Genomic DNA, 15268 nt, shown 5'->3' with positions numbered 1-15268 from the left:
GCCAACGTGATTTCGAGACACAAAATTCGTTGAGGGCCAAGTGGACTGGAAACTTCGCAAGCAGGGGGTTTCTATCAGATACGACAGAAATCAATCACACTACTCGCGCCCGGTACCCAAAAAGCGTATGTAATTTCGCAAATAACCCTGAAGTCCGTTGAGTGCGCAGCGGGGCCAAGTTCAGAATGTTCGCGAATTCTTCTATTTCAACTAGTGGTGAGGAACTGAAATCAAGATTGCGATGATGATGCTGGTTTGGGCATAGTAACATAAGCAGATGATTTTCTGGGGTAAATGAGCTGGGCTGGTCTGCCGTAAAGAGGCTGCATGAACTGAGTGTTGATGGCGGATGAAACCGATATGGCTTGGCCTTTGGTGGAGCCGAAATTAAATGAGTTCGGCCTCTTCCACCTTCCACCATTGCCGCCCGTGTTCCACTGTTCTTGCTGCGACCTTGTCGACCCATCGTCATTTCCGTTTTCTTTTTATATCGCTTGCTGTTCCGGTCGCAGTGCTGAACGTGGCGAGCGGTATCGCAGCCGAGACCGAGGCAACGCGTCGCGATGGCATTGCCCGCCCCGCTATAAGTGATCAATCTGCGGCATGCGAAGCTGCCGATGGATCGATGGCATTCTTGACATTTGGAACGATGCCGCCTCTATCTGCTCGAATTTCATCTCTTGCAGCAGAGGCACGAGCATCTTCTGAGCAATAGCATTTCAAGCCGGGGAACCAAAAAAACAAACCCCCCCCCCCCCCAAAAAAAAAAATAGAGCTGCCAATGATGCTACCCTGTGTGCTGTGGTTCTTGGAGTGAATATTTCCAGCCTCTCATGTCGCCGTGACATCTTTTTACCGAGCTTGGATACCATTCTCATAATAGTCGAGTCCGAGGCTCTCTCTTTTAATTACTGCCGTCTGCTCGTTCTAGCCTAAGGATCCGAGGTCGATTCCCCTTCGGCTGCCGCTTCTGCCGCTTCTGCCGCTTCTGCTTGCGCCTGCAGTGCTGGTGCATGCTCCGTAGGAATTCGTACTAGAGTTTGGGGTAGTGGTCCAGTCGATGAGGACACTTCTTCTTCTGGGCCAGCATCGGTTGCTGTCTTTGCTAGCTTTGCTGCATTACGGTTAAGCTGCTGTGCATAGTATAGATAGAGTACCTCTATGAAGCTGGACTTACTTGAAGCCATGTTGATGGCACGAAGCACATTATGCCAGTTGCCAACCACGGCAGCAATAGCTATCTGTATGTTATTATCGAGCCAAAATTACAATAACAGCTAGTCTTACCCTCTGTTCCATCAGACAGGGTGGACAGTTTCTCTTCCAGAGCCTCCATCTGGGTTGCTACGGCTGCGCTCAAGTCTCTGAGCTCTTTCAAATTCTCGAGCTCTGCCTTTTTCTCTTCGATTCGGGCCAGAAGTGCTGGTGACTGTGGAGCTGAGGCGGTTGAACTGCTTGGTGCGCGCAGATGCGACGAAAAAGACCTGGTGGGATACGACATTTTGGGAGACCAATGGTTGTGTGCGCGGGAATACGCTCGGTGGATAGACGACAAAAGATTGTCTATTGCCCGAGGGCAGTACGGCAATAGTCTTCAAGAGGCCGACTGGATAGACTGTGATTGTGATAAACAAAGAAGGCAAACGCGCTGGTGAGCTTTGAGCCTTGGACCTTCAACTACATGCAGCTAGCCTGGAGGAATGCCATTGATTGGATGCGACAATGGTGGTGTGGCATGCCGTGCGAAATATTGCATTTAAAGCACATAGACACTGTACCGTTATAAGCGTTAAACAGGAGCGTAGGTAATTATAAACCAACAATCGCAGCCAAATGCGAAGCGTTATCTCTTGGATCAGCTATCAGAGTCACAAAATTCAAAATGTTTTCGAGGTTACATTAATATCTAGCGGCTTGAGGCTAGAAGTTCTATGGTCTAGGTCGCTGCAGCAGCTGGCTTGTCTATTTCGCTATCACAAGGCAAGAAACTGTCTTCTTGTATAGAGAGTGATTAAGCTATCAGCTGGCGAACCCCGATTTCGATTTCAGTGAAAATGTAAAAAGATTAGAGTTTATACTCGGCTGTTTTCACGGGTTATTTAGGATTCAGGTAGAAGTTGTTGGGGCGTAGCGTTTAGTGTTCTGGGCATAGCAACGGGAGCTGCTGTGTGTACATTGGCATGTACCGATAGGCTCCAGTTGGCGCATTTCCACTCGCGCTATGCCTAAACAAGACATGGAGTAAACAATGATCCCCAAATTCATCCCGCCAGCATCGACGACCTGCAGACCGACTTCTTAAACGTTCTTGACGCTCATGCAAGCGTCTCTCGCCCTATTGCATTGAAACTCTTCTCTTTCGTCCTTTGCGCAACAGATACGCGCGCTCTGTGAGGAGCCATGGCCAGGCTTAATGAAATGCCGGCGCCGGCAGAGAGCATCGAAACGCGTATGTGTCTCTTTGTTTTTTTTTCTGAATCTCGGGCATCAGAGTTTGGACTGTCGCGCGTGCTAACTATTAAACAGTTCGTAAGAAGATGCTTCGCCAGAATAGGGAACTCGCAAAGACAAATAATATTCGGGCCTTACGAATTCGAGAGCTGGAAAACGAGTGCGCCTGTATGCTATCCGAAAACCTCGAACTGCGCAGTCGCATACTGGAGCTGGAGAAACAAGTCGGGGACAATGAATCGCAGAGAATCGCAGATCACGCAATGGCCATCAAGGCCAAACTGGAATCGCAGCTCACGGAATGGGGCTCGCTTATTGCTGAATTAGGCCTTGAGCCTCCCGCAAAGCGACATTCGCCCATGATTAGGAGAAGGCCGAAGCAGACTATGGGCTTCAGCGCAAGTCGCCCCAGTCCGTCCCAGAGGAGGCTACGCGAAATCGCAAGAGATGTTGAGGAATTGGGCCACATTTCGGAAAATAAGAGCTATTCACGAAGATCTATGAAGTGAGTGGATTCAATTTCTTGCACGTGAATCAGGGTGCTAACCGATACTTAGTCCTGAACAAATCATGGCGCTCCGATCAGAAGCTGATTTCGAGGCTGAATCACCAGAATTGGGCCCTCCACCAATTTCTAAATATATTGAAGAAGACCCAGTGAAAATCGACTCACCGACTAGATCAAAGCCCCTAAAGGATGACGATGAAATTTCGAATGACAGTTCGAAAGCGAGAAAACTTGAACCGCCAGTTTCTCTGTCCATCTCAAAATCAAACAACAATCAGGGCAGCGTATCATCTCCACCTATAGAAGTAGAAAGGAAAAAAGAGCAGAACGAGCGGCCCGTGATAGCGCCAAGACGTGGGCGACCACCTAAAAACACACCGATTGAACCCCTTAAGGCCGGGTCAAAACGAAAATTTGGAGCTCGAGACGATGAGGAGTATACTCAACCTCAAAAAGTGACGGACGAGAACAGTATTAGCAAGACATTGGGGGAAAAGACACTGCTTCGCGGCAAGGCTGATGGAAGAAGTGTCAACGATCTGGCCAAGCTGAGAAAGAGTTCACAGCAAGATCTCTCAGAGAACATCCGAAAACCGCTATCCGCCAAGAGCACTAACGACGATGTCAATTCTCCAAAGAAGATTCCCAAATTGAAATCATCTATAGTTGATGATATTCTAGCAGCTAAGATCAACGCAGCAAAGCCAAAAGCTGCACCCGGGAGACCACCAAAATCGACAAAGCTTTCGTCCGTCAAGGCCGAAACTGTGCCTATTCTTACTGTTGAACCTCACAAACTATCAGACGATATGCATGATTTGGCAGCACCCATCAGAGAATCTTCTTTATTCTCACCCTCTTCTCCGGCAATAGCTACACTGCTCGATGGATCACGGGGAGACACGCCTCCGCCAAATGATATCTCGTCTAGCGGAGAAACATCACGGCCTAGTAGGCGGAATCGGATGACTATCAGCTATGCCGAACCCAACTTGAGAGTGAAGATGCGACGACCTACAAAAGAATTGTTTGATGCGGTAGCTGGAGAGGGCAAGTATGCTCGACGAATTAGCAACTACGATCCTGCCATGTCTGAATCAGCAAAAACCCAGCGGCAGATTGAAGCGACGGATATTGCTCCAGAAAGTGGCAATGTTCCAGCAAGTCCATTGGCAACAAAACAACTCACCACTGATGTCCTTTCTGGCGTTACAGAGCGACGAAAACGTTCCTCCAGTATAGCACCAAAGGCGACGGAAACTGCAAGCGATAAGTTTATGGACATGGAAGTCACCGAAAGCAACAACCTTGATAGCAGCGGGTTGGTAGAGAACGACGTGTACGAATTTACAAGCGAGTCGCCCCCACATGAGGCAGAAGAGGTCAAAGTACCGAAGAAAAGGGGTCGAAGACGGACCACAACATCGAGGCAGTCAACTATGATGATTGACGCAGACAGTGAAAGAGAAGGTATATCAAATGGGGAGAAGAATAGCTCTCGGCGAAGGAGCATGATGATATAATAGCGACTTTGAAAGCAAGAAAGGAGAAGGGGGAATGGAAAAAAAAGGAATTTGGTGTCTTTAAGCATAAGATGTGCTGGGCGTTTCTGGATTTCTCACGACTGGTGATCGGGATATATTGTTAGGGTGATGCTGAATCTTTTTTTTTTCATGCTCGAGATACCAAGCGATGGAAGTTATTGGATGTTGTTTGTATTTATCATTATGACCTTGTTTTGAATTGTTTTGTGTTTTGTCTGTGGACTATTCTCAATGACACTTGACACTCAACCAAAGTTTGTTTCTGTTATTTTATGTCTTTGATATAAGTGATATATGTCTGTGCACCGGCAAGCAACGTAGCTTTTTGTATAACTGAACAGGCCGGGTATTAACTCTGCTTCTACCTTTGCCATCGTCAATTAAGATGTTTCTCTATTAGTTGAGTCTCCTCTTCTCTCTTGCTCCATTCAAACTAGGCGTCATGATGAACCGGTAGTTGGCTCCACCGGCTTTGTATAAGTAACCTTCTCTACAGCCACATTCTCGTTTCCTTTCTCATCCGTCTTCAGTTGGTATACATAGAGAGTGAGCGAAATGCCCTGAACCTGTTATAATAGTAAGCACCACACCACAAACAAAGAATCTCGCGAAATCATGATAAGTGCCTCTTACATCCATCAAGCAGAAACTTGGAGACGCAGGCTCCGCATCTAAGCTTGCCCCCGTCACAAATGCTCCCGTCGCACTTCCCGGGTTCACAAAGAACTTGTCCATGTACTCAAAGGCGTCGAACCGGTGAGTGCCGCCCCAGCACAAGACGTCGACGTCCAGCCGATTGGCTTCGGCCAGCAGCAGGTCGGGCTCGCTGGAAACAAGAGTGAAGCCCTCGAGGAAGCCAATTCGTATGCCGCCATGGGTGACGACTTGCGTGAGCGGCAGAGACGTGGCCTCGACATCGGTGCGGCCCTTGACGATCTTGAGATCCGGCGACACGGACCGCAGGTACTCGTATGTGTGTTTGTCTGTGAGGTTACCGAGACATAGCGTCTGACCAATCTTGCCGGGCGCAAGCAGCTTCTTGAACTAGAATATGGTGAATCGTAAGTTAGCAAACAGGAACGTAGTCGAGCTCGGTGACAACACTCTCTCTTCTCCAGGGTATAAGGCAGGCCCAAGCTGGCAGGCCTGTTGTTTGCGCATTTACCTTGGCTGGGATATCAAGCGCCCTGTCTGGGATGTGCAGATCCCCAATCACCAATATGAGGAACGTCATGGTTCCTCGAAGCTGCGAAGAAGGGTCAAAGTCGGAATTGCGAAAGCGGGATCCCTCACACAGCTGACGACCAATAGCTGCGACTTGGAGCTAGAGTGAGGCTTGGAGGGGCCGCAGGTACGTCGACAGCCCGGATACAGCGATTCAGCGGATACTGTCATAAGGCACGGCTTGTGGCTGTGGCTGACCCTCAGCTTAGCCACAACTCTCCACAGCTGCACGCTACAATGGGCGTTATCGGGCTGGCGGGGATTGCGATAAGGGAATTTTTTTGATCTTGGTGCTTTTGCTTGTTCGCAAAGGCGCTGCGCTTTCTGCTCTCACTCAACCAGATTTGGAGATTGCGACGGAATCGACAAAAAGATGGCGACTCCGACTCTGGCCGAGAAGCTGGACAAGATCAAGTCCCCCGGTCTTCAAAGCCAGCAGAAGGTAAAAGAAAATACTAGAGAAGGAGAGAGAGTCTTGGTGATTTCTGTTACTGACTTTTTGTGTGTGTACAATTTAGACCGTCGTTGTCTTGAATGCGGTCGAATCAACCTTGAAAGAGCAGAACACCGCTCCGACTTCCACTGGATACTTTGCTGCCCTTCTCGCGCTTCTACAACAGGCCGAGAACAATGGAAGCATCAACATCGAATTAGCCACTCCCGTGGTGTACCTTCTTGACGTGGTCACCCCGTTCGCTCCCCAGCCTCTGCTTCGATCCAAGTTTACTCAGATCCTTACGCTGCTCGCACCGGTTTTGTTGATGCAGGATGCGGAGCCAATTCTGCTAAGGACCTCAATTGGGTGCCTCGAGTCTCTGCTCCTGGCTCAAGATGCCGCTTCATGGGAGCTGTCTGTCACCCAAATCGGACCCAGGCGCGCAGTTGCTGGATTGCTGAACCTGGCTTTGGATCAGAGGCCCAAAGTCCGGAGACGATCTATGGATGCGCTCAAGAGAGTACTCAAGAACCCACCGCCTACCCCATCCTTGGACCACCCGGCCGCAGACATGTGTGCGCACACTGCGCTGAAGAACTTGGAGGATCTGGCTGCCCAGGCTATCCAGGCACGAAAGGGCAAGAAGGCGCCCAGCACAACGCACGATCCGGCATTGATCCATGCGCTTCAACTGGTCAAGACTGTCGCTGCGGCGAGCGGCGGCTGGCCAACGACCAAGATCGAATCTCTTTGCGAGCTGCTCCTGAACATTGCTAAATCCGGCAACGAGTACATGACCATGGCGGCTTTCGAGATTTTCGAATTAATGTTTGAGGGAATGACAGACGAAGTCACTTCAGCAAAGCTACCTCGCTTGATGGAGATTATCTCAGAGCTGCGCCCAGCTGCCAACGATACCCAGCTTGTCCCTGCATGGCTTGCCATCCTGTCCCGAGGCTACGACGTCTCGGCACAAGTCGAAGCCGACGAGACTTTCCAAAACCTCCCCGAACTCTTCAACATGGTGGCGCAATTCCTCCAGTCTGATTCTGAGAACATTAGAATTTCTGCTTCTGAGTGCTTGATATCATTCATGGCCAACTGCGTGCCGCCCAATGTTATCCTCGAGCCTTCAATATTCGACGAGAAGGTCTTGGATAAAATTGCAAAGGCGGCCGAGTCCCTCCTGAGTGTTCAGTATCAGGCCGCTTGGCTACAGACTTTTAACGTCCTAGAAGCAATCTTCACTGCCCTGAGATGGCGAGCGAACCCCATCATGCTCAATGTCACACGCACCATTGGTGAGATTCGAGAGAACCCGTCTTTCCGAAACAAAAAGGAGGCAGACGATGTGCTGGGACAAGCCGTCCGGGCCATGGGCCCTGAGGCGGTTCTGTCTGTTCTTCCACTGAATATTCTCAAGCCAGTCAAGGGCCAGGCCGGAAGAGCATGGCTGTTCCCCATCCTGCGAGACTACACTAGCAATACTAACTTGTCTCATTTCAAGAGTGAGATGGTACCTCTCAGTGAAGTCATGTTCCAGAAGGTTTTGGACCATGGCGAAGCCGAGAAGACTATGGAGATCAAGATTTACGAGACACTCGTCCAGCAGATTTGGTCCACTCTTCCAGGCTACTGCGATTTACCGCTCGATCTTTTGGAATCTTTCGACCAAGCCCTGGCTGAGATTTTGGCCAACCTTCTTTACCAGCAAGTTGATCTGAGATTGGATATTTGCAGAGCTCTGAGGACTTTAATTGAGTCAAATCAAGCCGTTGCAAATATCGAAGAGGAGGAAGATCTCCTGTTGCAGAGCCGGGTAACCAAGGATGGCGCTCGCAAGAACTTGACCTATCTCGGCCAATTTGCCGGTAACATGCTCGCAGTGCTCTTCAACGTATATACCCAGACTCTTCCTCAAAGCCGAGGCCCCATTCTCCAGACTGTGAATGCCTTCCTCAGCATTACGCCGAACCAGGAGCTTATGGAGACTTTCGATCGTGTCAGCAAGATGCTTGCAGGAGAGCTCCAGAACGCGCCTGCAGCAGAGAACAAGCAGCAAGGTCAAAAATCAAAAGACCACATGCCCTCCACTGCGCAGACGCTTATGGATCTCGTCATTACCATTTCAGCATACCTCCCCCGAGAGAGCTTCGTCACGCTGTTTGAGATTGCCACGGCAATTATCAACAGGCAAGAGGAGCCCCAGCTGCAGAAGAAGGCTTACAAGCTGATCCCCAGACTGGCAACTTCTGAGCTTGGCAAGGCTGCTCTACAGGAGCGAAATGCGGAAATGCAGGCTCTGATCCTCTCCAGCTCAGAGAAGGTATCTGCGCCGGCTAGACGAGAGCGAATTGCTGCCATCTCTGCACTTCTTCCCTTCATTCCCAACAGCGATCTTCATTTCATTCCAGCTGTCTTGAGCGAGATTGTCATCTGCTGCAAGGAGAACAACGAGAGAGCTCGTGAAAGCGCATACGATCTCCTGGTTGAAATGGGACAGAAGATGGCGGCCGCCGACGGTGCTACAATCGACAACAGCAAGGTACCTCACATGCCGAGCGATGCTCCAGCCGCCACTGCCAATATCGAGGAGTTCTTTACCATGGTGAGCGCCGGTCTCGCCGGAAGTACCCCTCATATGATTTCTGCCTCTGTTACCGCCATTAGCCGTCTCCTCTACGAGTTCCGGTCATCACTGAGCGAGCAGACCCTGTCCGACTTGGTGCAGACTATGGATCTCTTCCTGACGTCAAATAACCGAGAGATTGTCAAGAGCTGCCTGGGCTTTGTCAAGATATCTGTCATCAGCCTGCCCGTCGAGCTGATGGTGCCACGCCTGGCCACACTCGTGCCCAACCTGTTTACCTGGAGTAAGGAGCACAAGGGCCACTTCAAGTCAAAGGTTAGACACATCTTGGAGCGAATGGTTCGCCGCTTTGGCTTCGACGCCATCAACAACGCCTGCCCTGATTCCGACAAGAAGCTGCTCGCCAATATCCGCAAGACCAAGGAGAGAGCGAAGAGAAAGAAGGACGCTGCCAAGAATGCTCATGATGAGGACGCCAGTGACGACGAGGAAGAGGACGGCAAGCGACAATATGAAAACGAATACGACCGCGCTCTGTACAGCAGCGAGTCTGAAGAATCCGAAGGAGAGGATGACGAAGGAGACGCAAGACCGAAGAAGAAGGCCCAGAAGGGCGGCAAGACCTACATTGTCGAGGACGACGACGAACCCCTCGATCTGCTCGACAAGAAGGCCCTCGCCAGCATATCATCAACCAAGCCCGTCAAGCTTCGCAAGCCCCAGCGGACCAAGGCTAAAATGGATCTCGACGGCAAGCTCATCCTCGGCAAGGACGACGACGAGGACGAAGGCGCCATGGAGGTCGACCAGCCCGAGAACTCCGGCGTGGGCGCCTACGTCGCCGCCATCAAGGGCCGTGATGCCGCAAGACGCGGCCGCGGAGGAAAACTCAAGTTCTCCAACAAGCGCTCCAAGGATGGCGACGACGGCGACGAGATGGATGACGATGACGCCGTGGCCGTCAAGAACAGCATCAGCCCCGGCCGCGGCGATCGTGGTGGCAGAGGCCGTGGAAGAGGCGGCCCCATGCGCGGCGGTGGTCGTGGAGGTCGTGGCGGCGGCGGTTCTTTCGGCGGCCCGAGGAGCGGTAAGGGTGGCATCGCTGCTGGCAGGAGAGGACTGGGCACTGAGAAGAGACACGGTCCTTCCGGCGGCGCGGGTATAGGGAAGGGTAGAAGAGGAGGCCGAAACTAGAAATATTTTAAAAAGGGGAGATAGAAGACATACACTGATGGGCTACAGAAAAGACAGTCATTTCATGGAAACGGAAATTGATGGGATGATTATGGGTGAATATCTAGCTTTATAGGCATATTATGGATACCTACGCACGATCATGAGAGAGAAAAGAGATGGTAATACTCTCTTGAACGTGAGCGAATGTGGGTTGCGTGGTTAGCTTTCTTTTTGTTTATGCAATATATATATTACATGTTCCAAATTTCTCATTTAGTTTACTGTAATTACAGCTTTATGATATGCACATTCATGTGAATGTAAAAGAGTTTCATATAGATAGTCTTCTTCTAGGACAAGAGCAAATTGACACATTCAACTTTCCATTCAACTCAGCCCAAGCGTTGTTTCCAACAAAAGCAACTCATGTATACACTCTCCTCCACATCTAATGCTCTCTCTTTCTCCCCATCTCCACACCTCTCCTCGAGAAAAAAGACAATGCCAATGCCTCCCTCTTATTGGGTATCAAATAGTGGTGCTTCCACGCTGCCAAGATCTGGCTCAGAGAAGATGACAATATTGGGTATAATAACAACGAGTTCAATGAAGCAAAATTCCTCCACTGCATGCTTTTTCATCATGTAAGCGTTTTCAACAAACCAAAGCGTGAGCTTCTAATCCTTAATCTCGACATCATGATTGATCATGATTAAAGGATGATGTCTGGTTGCATGAAACAGAGTATGAGGGCAAAGATAAAAACAAAAGACGGCTGATATTGCCGTCAATGCTGAAGTATGACATACAATCAATCGATAATGATTACATTTGGCGCTGGTTGAGCCAAAGGGCGGTGGTCCCGCCCGGTTTCATACCGCTCGTCCGCTCTTGGAGGCAGTGTATTTATGGGATGATAGATTGCGGGTTCGTGATGAGGCCGTGGGGCTTGCTCGTCGCCATGCTGTCGTCTACTATGAATGAGTATCATGAAACAAGATGTTCAATATGTCTTTCAATCCAGGGTTACTGTAACTCACATAGTCCAGTAGCCCTCGGGAGGTGCTGCACCATACTCTCCATCTGGCACTCGCCGAGACTGTAGTCTGTAATCGTCCTCTTTGGTCGGTGGTAGCGCGCCAAAGTATTCATGGGGAGCATGTTGTCGAGCATGAGGTGCATGGGGGCGAGGATCGACTATGGGATTGACCTCAATTTCGGCGACGCCACGGCGTCCGCCTCTGTTTCTTAAATCCTCTTCCCATGAGAAGATTGTATGAGGTCGAACAATTCTTTGACTTTGAACCTCTGTTTGTGGCTGAGCAGAGCGGACGGGGCGTAGCTGGATTCTTGAGCTGCTTTCAGGCCTGGGGTTTATCCTTTCAAAATATCCACCTCTATCCTCCATAAGGATAGGGTTTGGCCGTTCTCCAGGTCGGGTTGCTTGTAAGACAATTCTCCTTGTTTCCGGGAGCCTGGAAGAGCCTGGTCCTGGATTGCTAGAAATCGGATGCGAATAAAGAGGCGGTGGTTGTGCTCCATATCCAGACGGCGGATGAAAGTAGGTAGAGCCACGGAAATCAAGTGATTGGGCAGATTCTCTACTGGACACAGCGTCGATACTCATGGTTTGAGGCCTATTAAAGCCAGTGGATATATGTGCAGGTGAGGGGCGATCCCAGGAACGGGTTTCTTCTGCTGGATGCGAAACAAGCATGGGAGGCTGTTGAATACTAGCCAGGGACGTGGCCAGTGGCGCATACGAACTTACAGATGCTTGACTCCTGGGAGGCAGGGTGCGAATAAAGGTGGGCTGCGCAGTCGGAGAACGGGATTCGATAGAGCGTACCAACATGTCTTGGAAATGACTGGAAGCCGAAGAAGAGGCCAGCTCGCGAGAAGACGTGCTGGTCGGGAACGGAACAACAGACATTACCTTTTCATGAGCAAATTGGGGTTCGACTGTTCGGCCAAGGTAGGGCGAAGCATTCAAAGAAGACGGTATCCCATATACTGGCTGCTGTATCCGATGGTTATCCAGATGCGAGGAGACTCCAAAGATACCGCCAGGATGGACCATTGGATCAGGATTGTCATATGGCCGACCATAAGCGTCATAGGAAAATCTAGAAGGCGGCGATGGTCGATATGAAGCATGACTGATGGCTATATCTGGAGAGGTCCGCTCCACCAAAGGCGTTTCCCCTCGGTTACGTCTAATCGCCTCTTCCCAGGCACGGTATCTTCTAAAACCTCGCTGAGCTCTCCTGTCATTTCTACGAGCGCGACCAGTGTCTTCTAAACCGATCCTAATCGGAGGAGAAGAAGCCACTTGGATCGCTTCCCGGATAGGTGACTTTGGAGGGGAGCGATCTGTTCGATCCACAGGTTGCAAGGGTGGTGCTGACCGATACACAGGCATGGGTGTGAGCCTGGCATTGTCAGCACTTTCATCTGACGTATAGTCAGTCGATTCCTCTTCGTCGTCGTCGTCGTCCTCATCGTCTTCCGAATCAGAAATGACAACTACTTCGCGGAGGATCTCATCCAGCTGGTCACGACCAGTCTCTTCGTCTCCCCGCCACTTGACGAGGATGTCGAGACACAGAGATTCTACAGTTTTCCGAGCATTCTGCCATGTTGTTTCTTTCAGAAGCAGATCATACCGCGTATGCGTGTGCCTTATGTGAGCCAAGACAGCCAGCTGGACCCTGCGGGATAGCGCAATCTCTTCCGAGAACCCAACGGGATGCTCGGATCGATTAGCTGAGCCCTAAAGAAGAGATTATTATTCGTTATGTGTCCTTGTTTTGAACGTGGAAAAATGGGAGGCGGGAGAATAGGAAGAAAAGAGAGATTACAAACCCGAGTGAAAGAGTGCTCAATAATCATCTGACGGTCAGTATTGGGAATCCGTGGAAACAAGTCTCTGATAGCTGCATCAACCTGAGCATGGTATGCCCTCTGAGATTCCGGAATGGGCTCAGGCCCTGCGTCGGTTGCCGGAACGGCGTGATGGGACGAGCCGCCAAGGCTCTCTTTGGCCTCCTCAACGATGACTTGCCTGATATGATGGCCAACTCGATGGACCTGGTTGGCGAGGATGCTTTCGTCGAGACTTCTGGCGTTCTTTAGAGAAAAGACGCAAGAAAGCGCAATGGTTAGATGGATGCTCTACTGGTAAAAAAACGCAACCGGGGATGTGAACAAACCGAGACGATGAAAATCATGGCATCTTTTTCGCGGGATATTTCTTTGCAGGCCGCAGTTAACTTTGGATTGCCGATGGGGACAAATTCGAACCCTGGCGGCGGGTTCTTTTCGGTAGTAATCTGCGGAAAAAAAGTGAGCATCTCATCGCCAGAGCCAGAAGAGACGACTGTAGATGGGGTTTGATTGCGCCGCCACCGAAGCGTACCTGATACTCGAGCTTCTTCTTCTTCTCCTTGTTCTCAACTAGCTCGAAGTAAGAGTGGTGCTTGGATTTTGGTAGCGATGGCTTGGCCATGAAGGTGTCAGGCGGAGGCGAGTAGGGATGATGATATTGAGACCTTTGCGATCTCTTATGGCGTTCTTTGGGGCCAGAGGCAGCCGCCGAGATCAAGCCGCGGCGTCCTCTTCCCATCTTTTTTTTTTTTTTTTTTTGCCTTTTCTTTTCCTTGGGTGACTGTCAAACACGATTATAATATCATAACGCAGTGTTGTAGTGATCCACAAACAGAGGTACTATTAGCATAGCAAAGAAAAAGGCACAGTTCACCGGCTCAGCACGCGCTCACAGCTGCATCAACAGCCCGATGAGATCTTGCATAAATCTCGCTCACTGGGCGGGAGCAGCAGTAAGAGGGGTAGCCTGGCCCTGGGTGAAAACAGCACACAAACAGATGGAAACGACCAGGTGGAAAACTAGATGCGTGGGTCCCGCGCGAATGGGCAGAGAAGAGCCCTACAGCGACTGTTATCAGTTGCAAGGCGCCAGTTCCCAGTACCAGCAGACGCGTGAGGTGGGCCGTCGCAATAGAGAATCAGCCGCTTGGAGAGGCACCGCCGCAAGCTGGTTGGGCTTCAACTGATCAGGTGCTGGAGCCAGTTGCGTGACCATCTGGCAGTTGGACGCGAGACTCTCTCATGGTGTTGGGCAGTTTGAGGCCTGTGTTACATAAGGCACGTTGCAGCGGAAGCTCCGGGAAAACTGTATTCCCCTTCCGATAGGCGTTCGCATATTTGGGTAGCAGCGATAAGCAAGAGTGCGCAAGTGTTCCCGCAGAATAAGTGCCATTGGCTCTACAAAGATGATAAGTAAAGGTACATGGAGTATTTCATGGATTTTTTGAGAAGGGGATTATTGATAGATATCACCGAGGCTGATATGTATGGGAATGAACTGATATGAAACCGAATGTTCGTTATAGCTCTGCGTAACAGCGGCTGATTTGCAGACAGCACTGCACTAGTAGGTACTGCTGCTCTGTAGATGTCTACCTGTGGACAAAAATACCTAAATGTACTCACCATTCAGATAACGACGAATATCCAGAGTTGATGGATGCTACTTGGTAATATAGAATACAACTATGAGCCAAGAAATCAAGGTGGACAGCCATAAGCGAAATCACAAAGCAGTGCCATGGCTTTCTCATCATACATTTCCTAAAACGGATAGCCATTCGAAAACAAAACTGACATCCGGACGGGACGGGTTATGTCATGATCCGCACGCCATCCCACCATCCCGGCACTGCCACGAAACGCTCGAGGACCCGCGGCTGCCGAATCAGCGGGAACCGGAATGATTGGATGCTCCAGAAAACCGATGGATCAAACGTTGAGCCAACGGAGCATTATTCAAGATTCTCTGTGTTGCTTGAAAAGACCTGGTGGTCTCGATGGAGATGGGAATTGGCGGAAATAGGCGGATATATCACCAATGGTCAAACAAACATCTGCTGCCATGAAACCAACAGTGCATCGCCGTGTAAGTGGAACTAGGAATTTGCCTCACATGTCGTCGCAGAGTCAAAATACAAAAATAGAAACATCACACGTGTTCTGTCGCATCCTGGCCTTGAGAGGTTTCAGCTGGACAGGTAGTGATATGTGTACTGCCACCGCGTAAAGAGCAGGTACCTACCTTATGTGAGAATGCTGCGTCCAGGGCATTGAGATTAAAGCATCGCTAGAGAAGCAGCGGCGAGGCGTTCTACTGACTCTGTCAATGCTTCTTGGAGCATCTCATACGAGGCGCTCCGCCCTTGAAGGATCTCAGGAGCAGCTCACTGCCGACTCAGCCGCTGCCCAGTAGCCTTGGATCCTGATTTTCCGGCAAGACGGCACTTGTT

General features: G+C 50.3%; 5 protein-coding genes across 5 annotated transcripts; 2 read left to right on the top strand and 3 right to left on the bottom strand.

Moving 5' to 3' along the window:
• Positions 1-932: 932 nt before the first annotated feature.
• Positions 933-1501, bottom strand: TGAM01_v210411 (hypothetical protein; the record flags this gene model as incomplete). Its single annotated transcript, XM_018810244.2, has 3 exons — positions 933-1114; positions 1178-1237; positions 1288-1501. 3 exons carry the CDS (start codon positions 1499-1501, stop codon positions 933-935), a joined length of 456 nt encoding a protein of 151 aa, XP_018656559.1.
• Positions 1502-2400: 899 nt separating this feature from the next.
• TGAM01_v210410 (hypothetical protein) lies at positions 2401-4482 on the top strand (the record flags this gene model as incomplete). The annotated part of the gene is made up of 3 exons (XM_018810245.1): positions 2401-2449; positions 2527-2956; positions 3009-4482. 3 exons carry the CDS (start codon positions 2401-2403, stop codon positions 4480-4482), a joined length of 1953 nt encoding a protein of 650 aa, XP_018656560.1.
• Positions 4483-4943: 461 nt separating this feature from the next.
• TGAM01_v210409 (hypothetical protein) lies at positions 4944-5737 on the bottom strand (the record flags this gene model as incomplete). Its single annotated transcript, XM_024550793.1, has 3 exons — positions 4944-5069; positions 5137-5547; positions 5669-5737. 3 exons carry the CDS (start codon positions 5735-5737, stop codon positions 4944-4946), a joined length of 606 nt encoding a protein of 201 aa, XP_024404466.1.
• Positions 5738-6100: 363 nt separating this feature from the next.
• Positions 6101-9947, top strand: TGAM01_v210408 (hypothetical protein; the record flags this gene model as incomplete). The annotated part of the gene is made up of 2 exons (XM_018810247.1): positions 6101-6169; positions 6246-9947. 2 exons carry the CDS (start codon positions 6101-6103, stop codon positions 9945-9947), a joined length of 3771 nt encoding a protein of 1256 aa, XP_018656562.1.
• A 1018-nt stretch (positions 9948-10965) lies between these two features.
• TGAM01_v210407 (hypothetical protein) lies at positions 10966-13554 on the bottom strand (the record flags this gene model as incomplete). Its single annotated transcript, XM_018810248.1, has 4 exons — positions 10966-12702; positions 12795-13058; positions 13142-13261; positions 13348-13554. 4 exons carry the CDS (start codon positions 13552-13554, stop codon positions 10966-10968), a joined length of 2328 nt encoding a protein of 775 aa, XP_018656563.1.
• Positions 13555-15268: the final 1714 nt, after the last annotated feature.

This window comes from Trichoderma gamsii (assembly GCF_001481775.2).
Source record: "Trichoderma gamsii strain T6085 chromosome Unknown Scaffold_62.2, whole genome shotgun sequence".
NCBI lineage: Eukaryota > Fungi > Ascomycota > Sordariomycetes > Hypocreales > Hypocreaceae > Trichoderma > Trichoderma gamsii.
The sequence above is the reverse complement of the archived record's forward strand: the minus strand, read 5'-3'. Positions and strand labels throughout refer to the sequence as shown.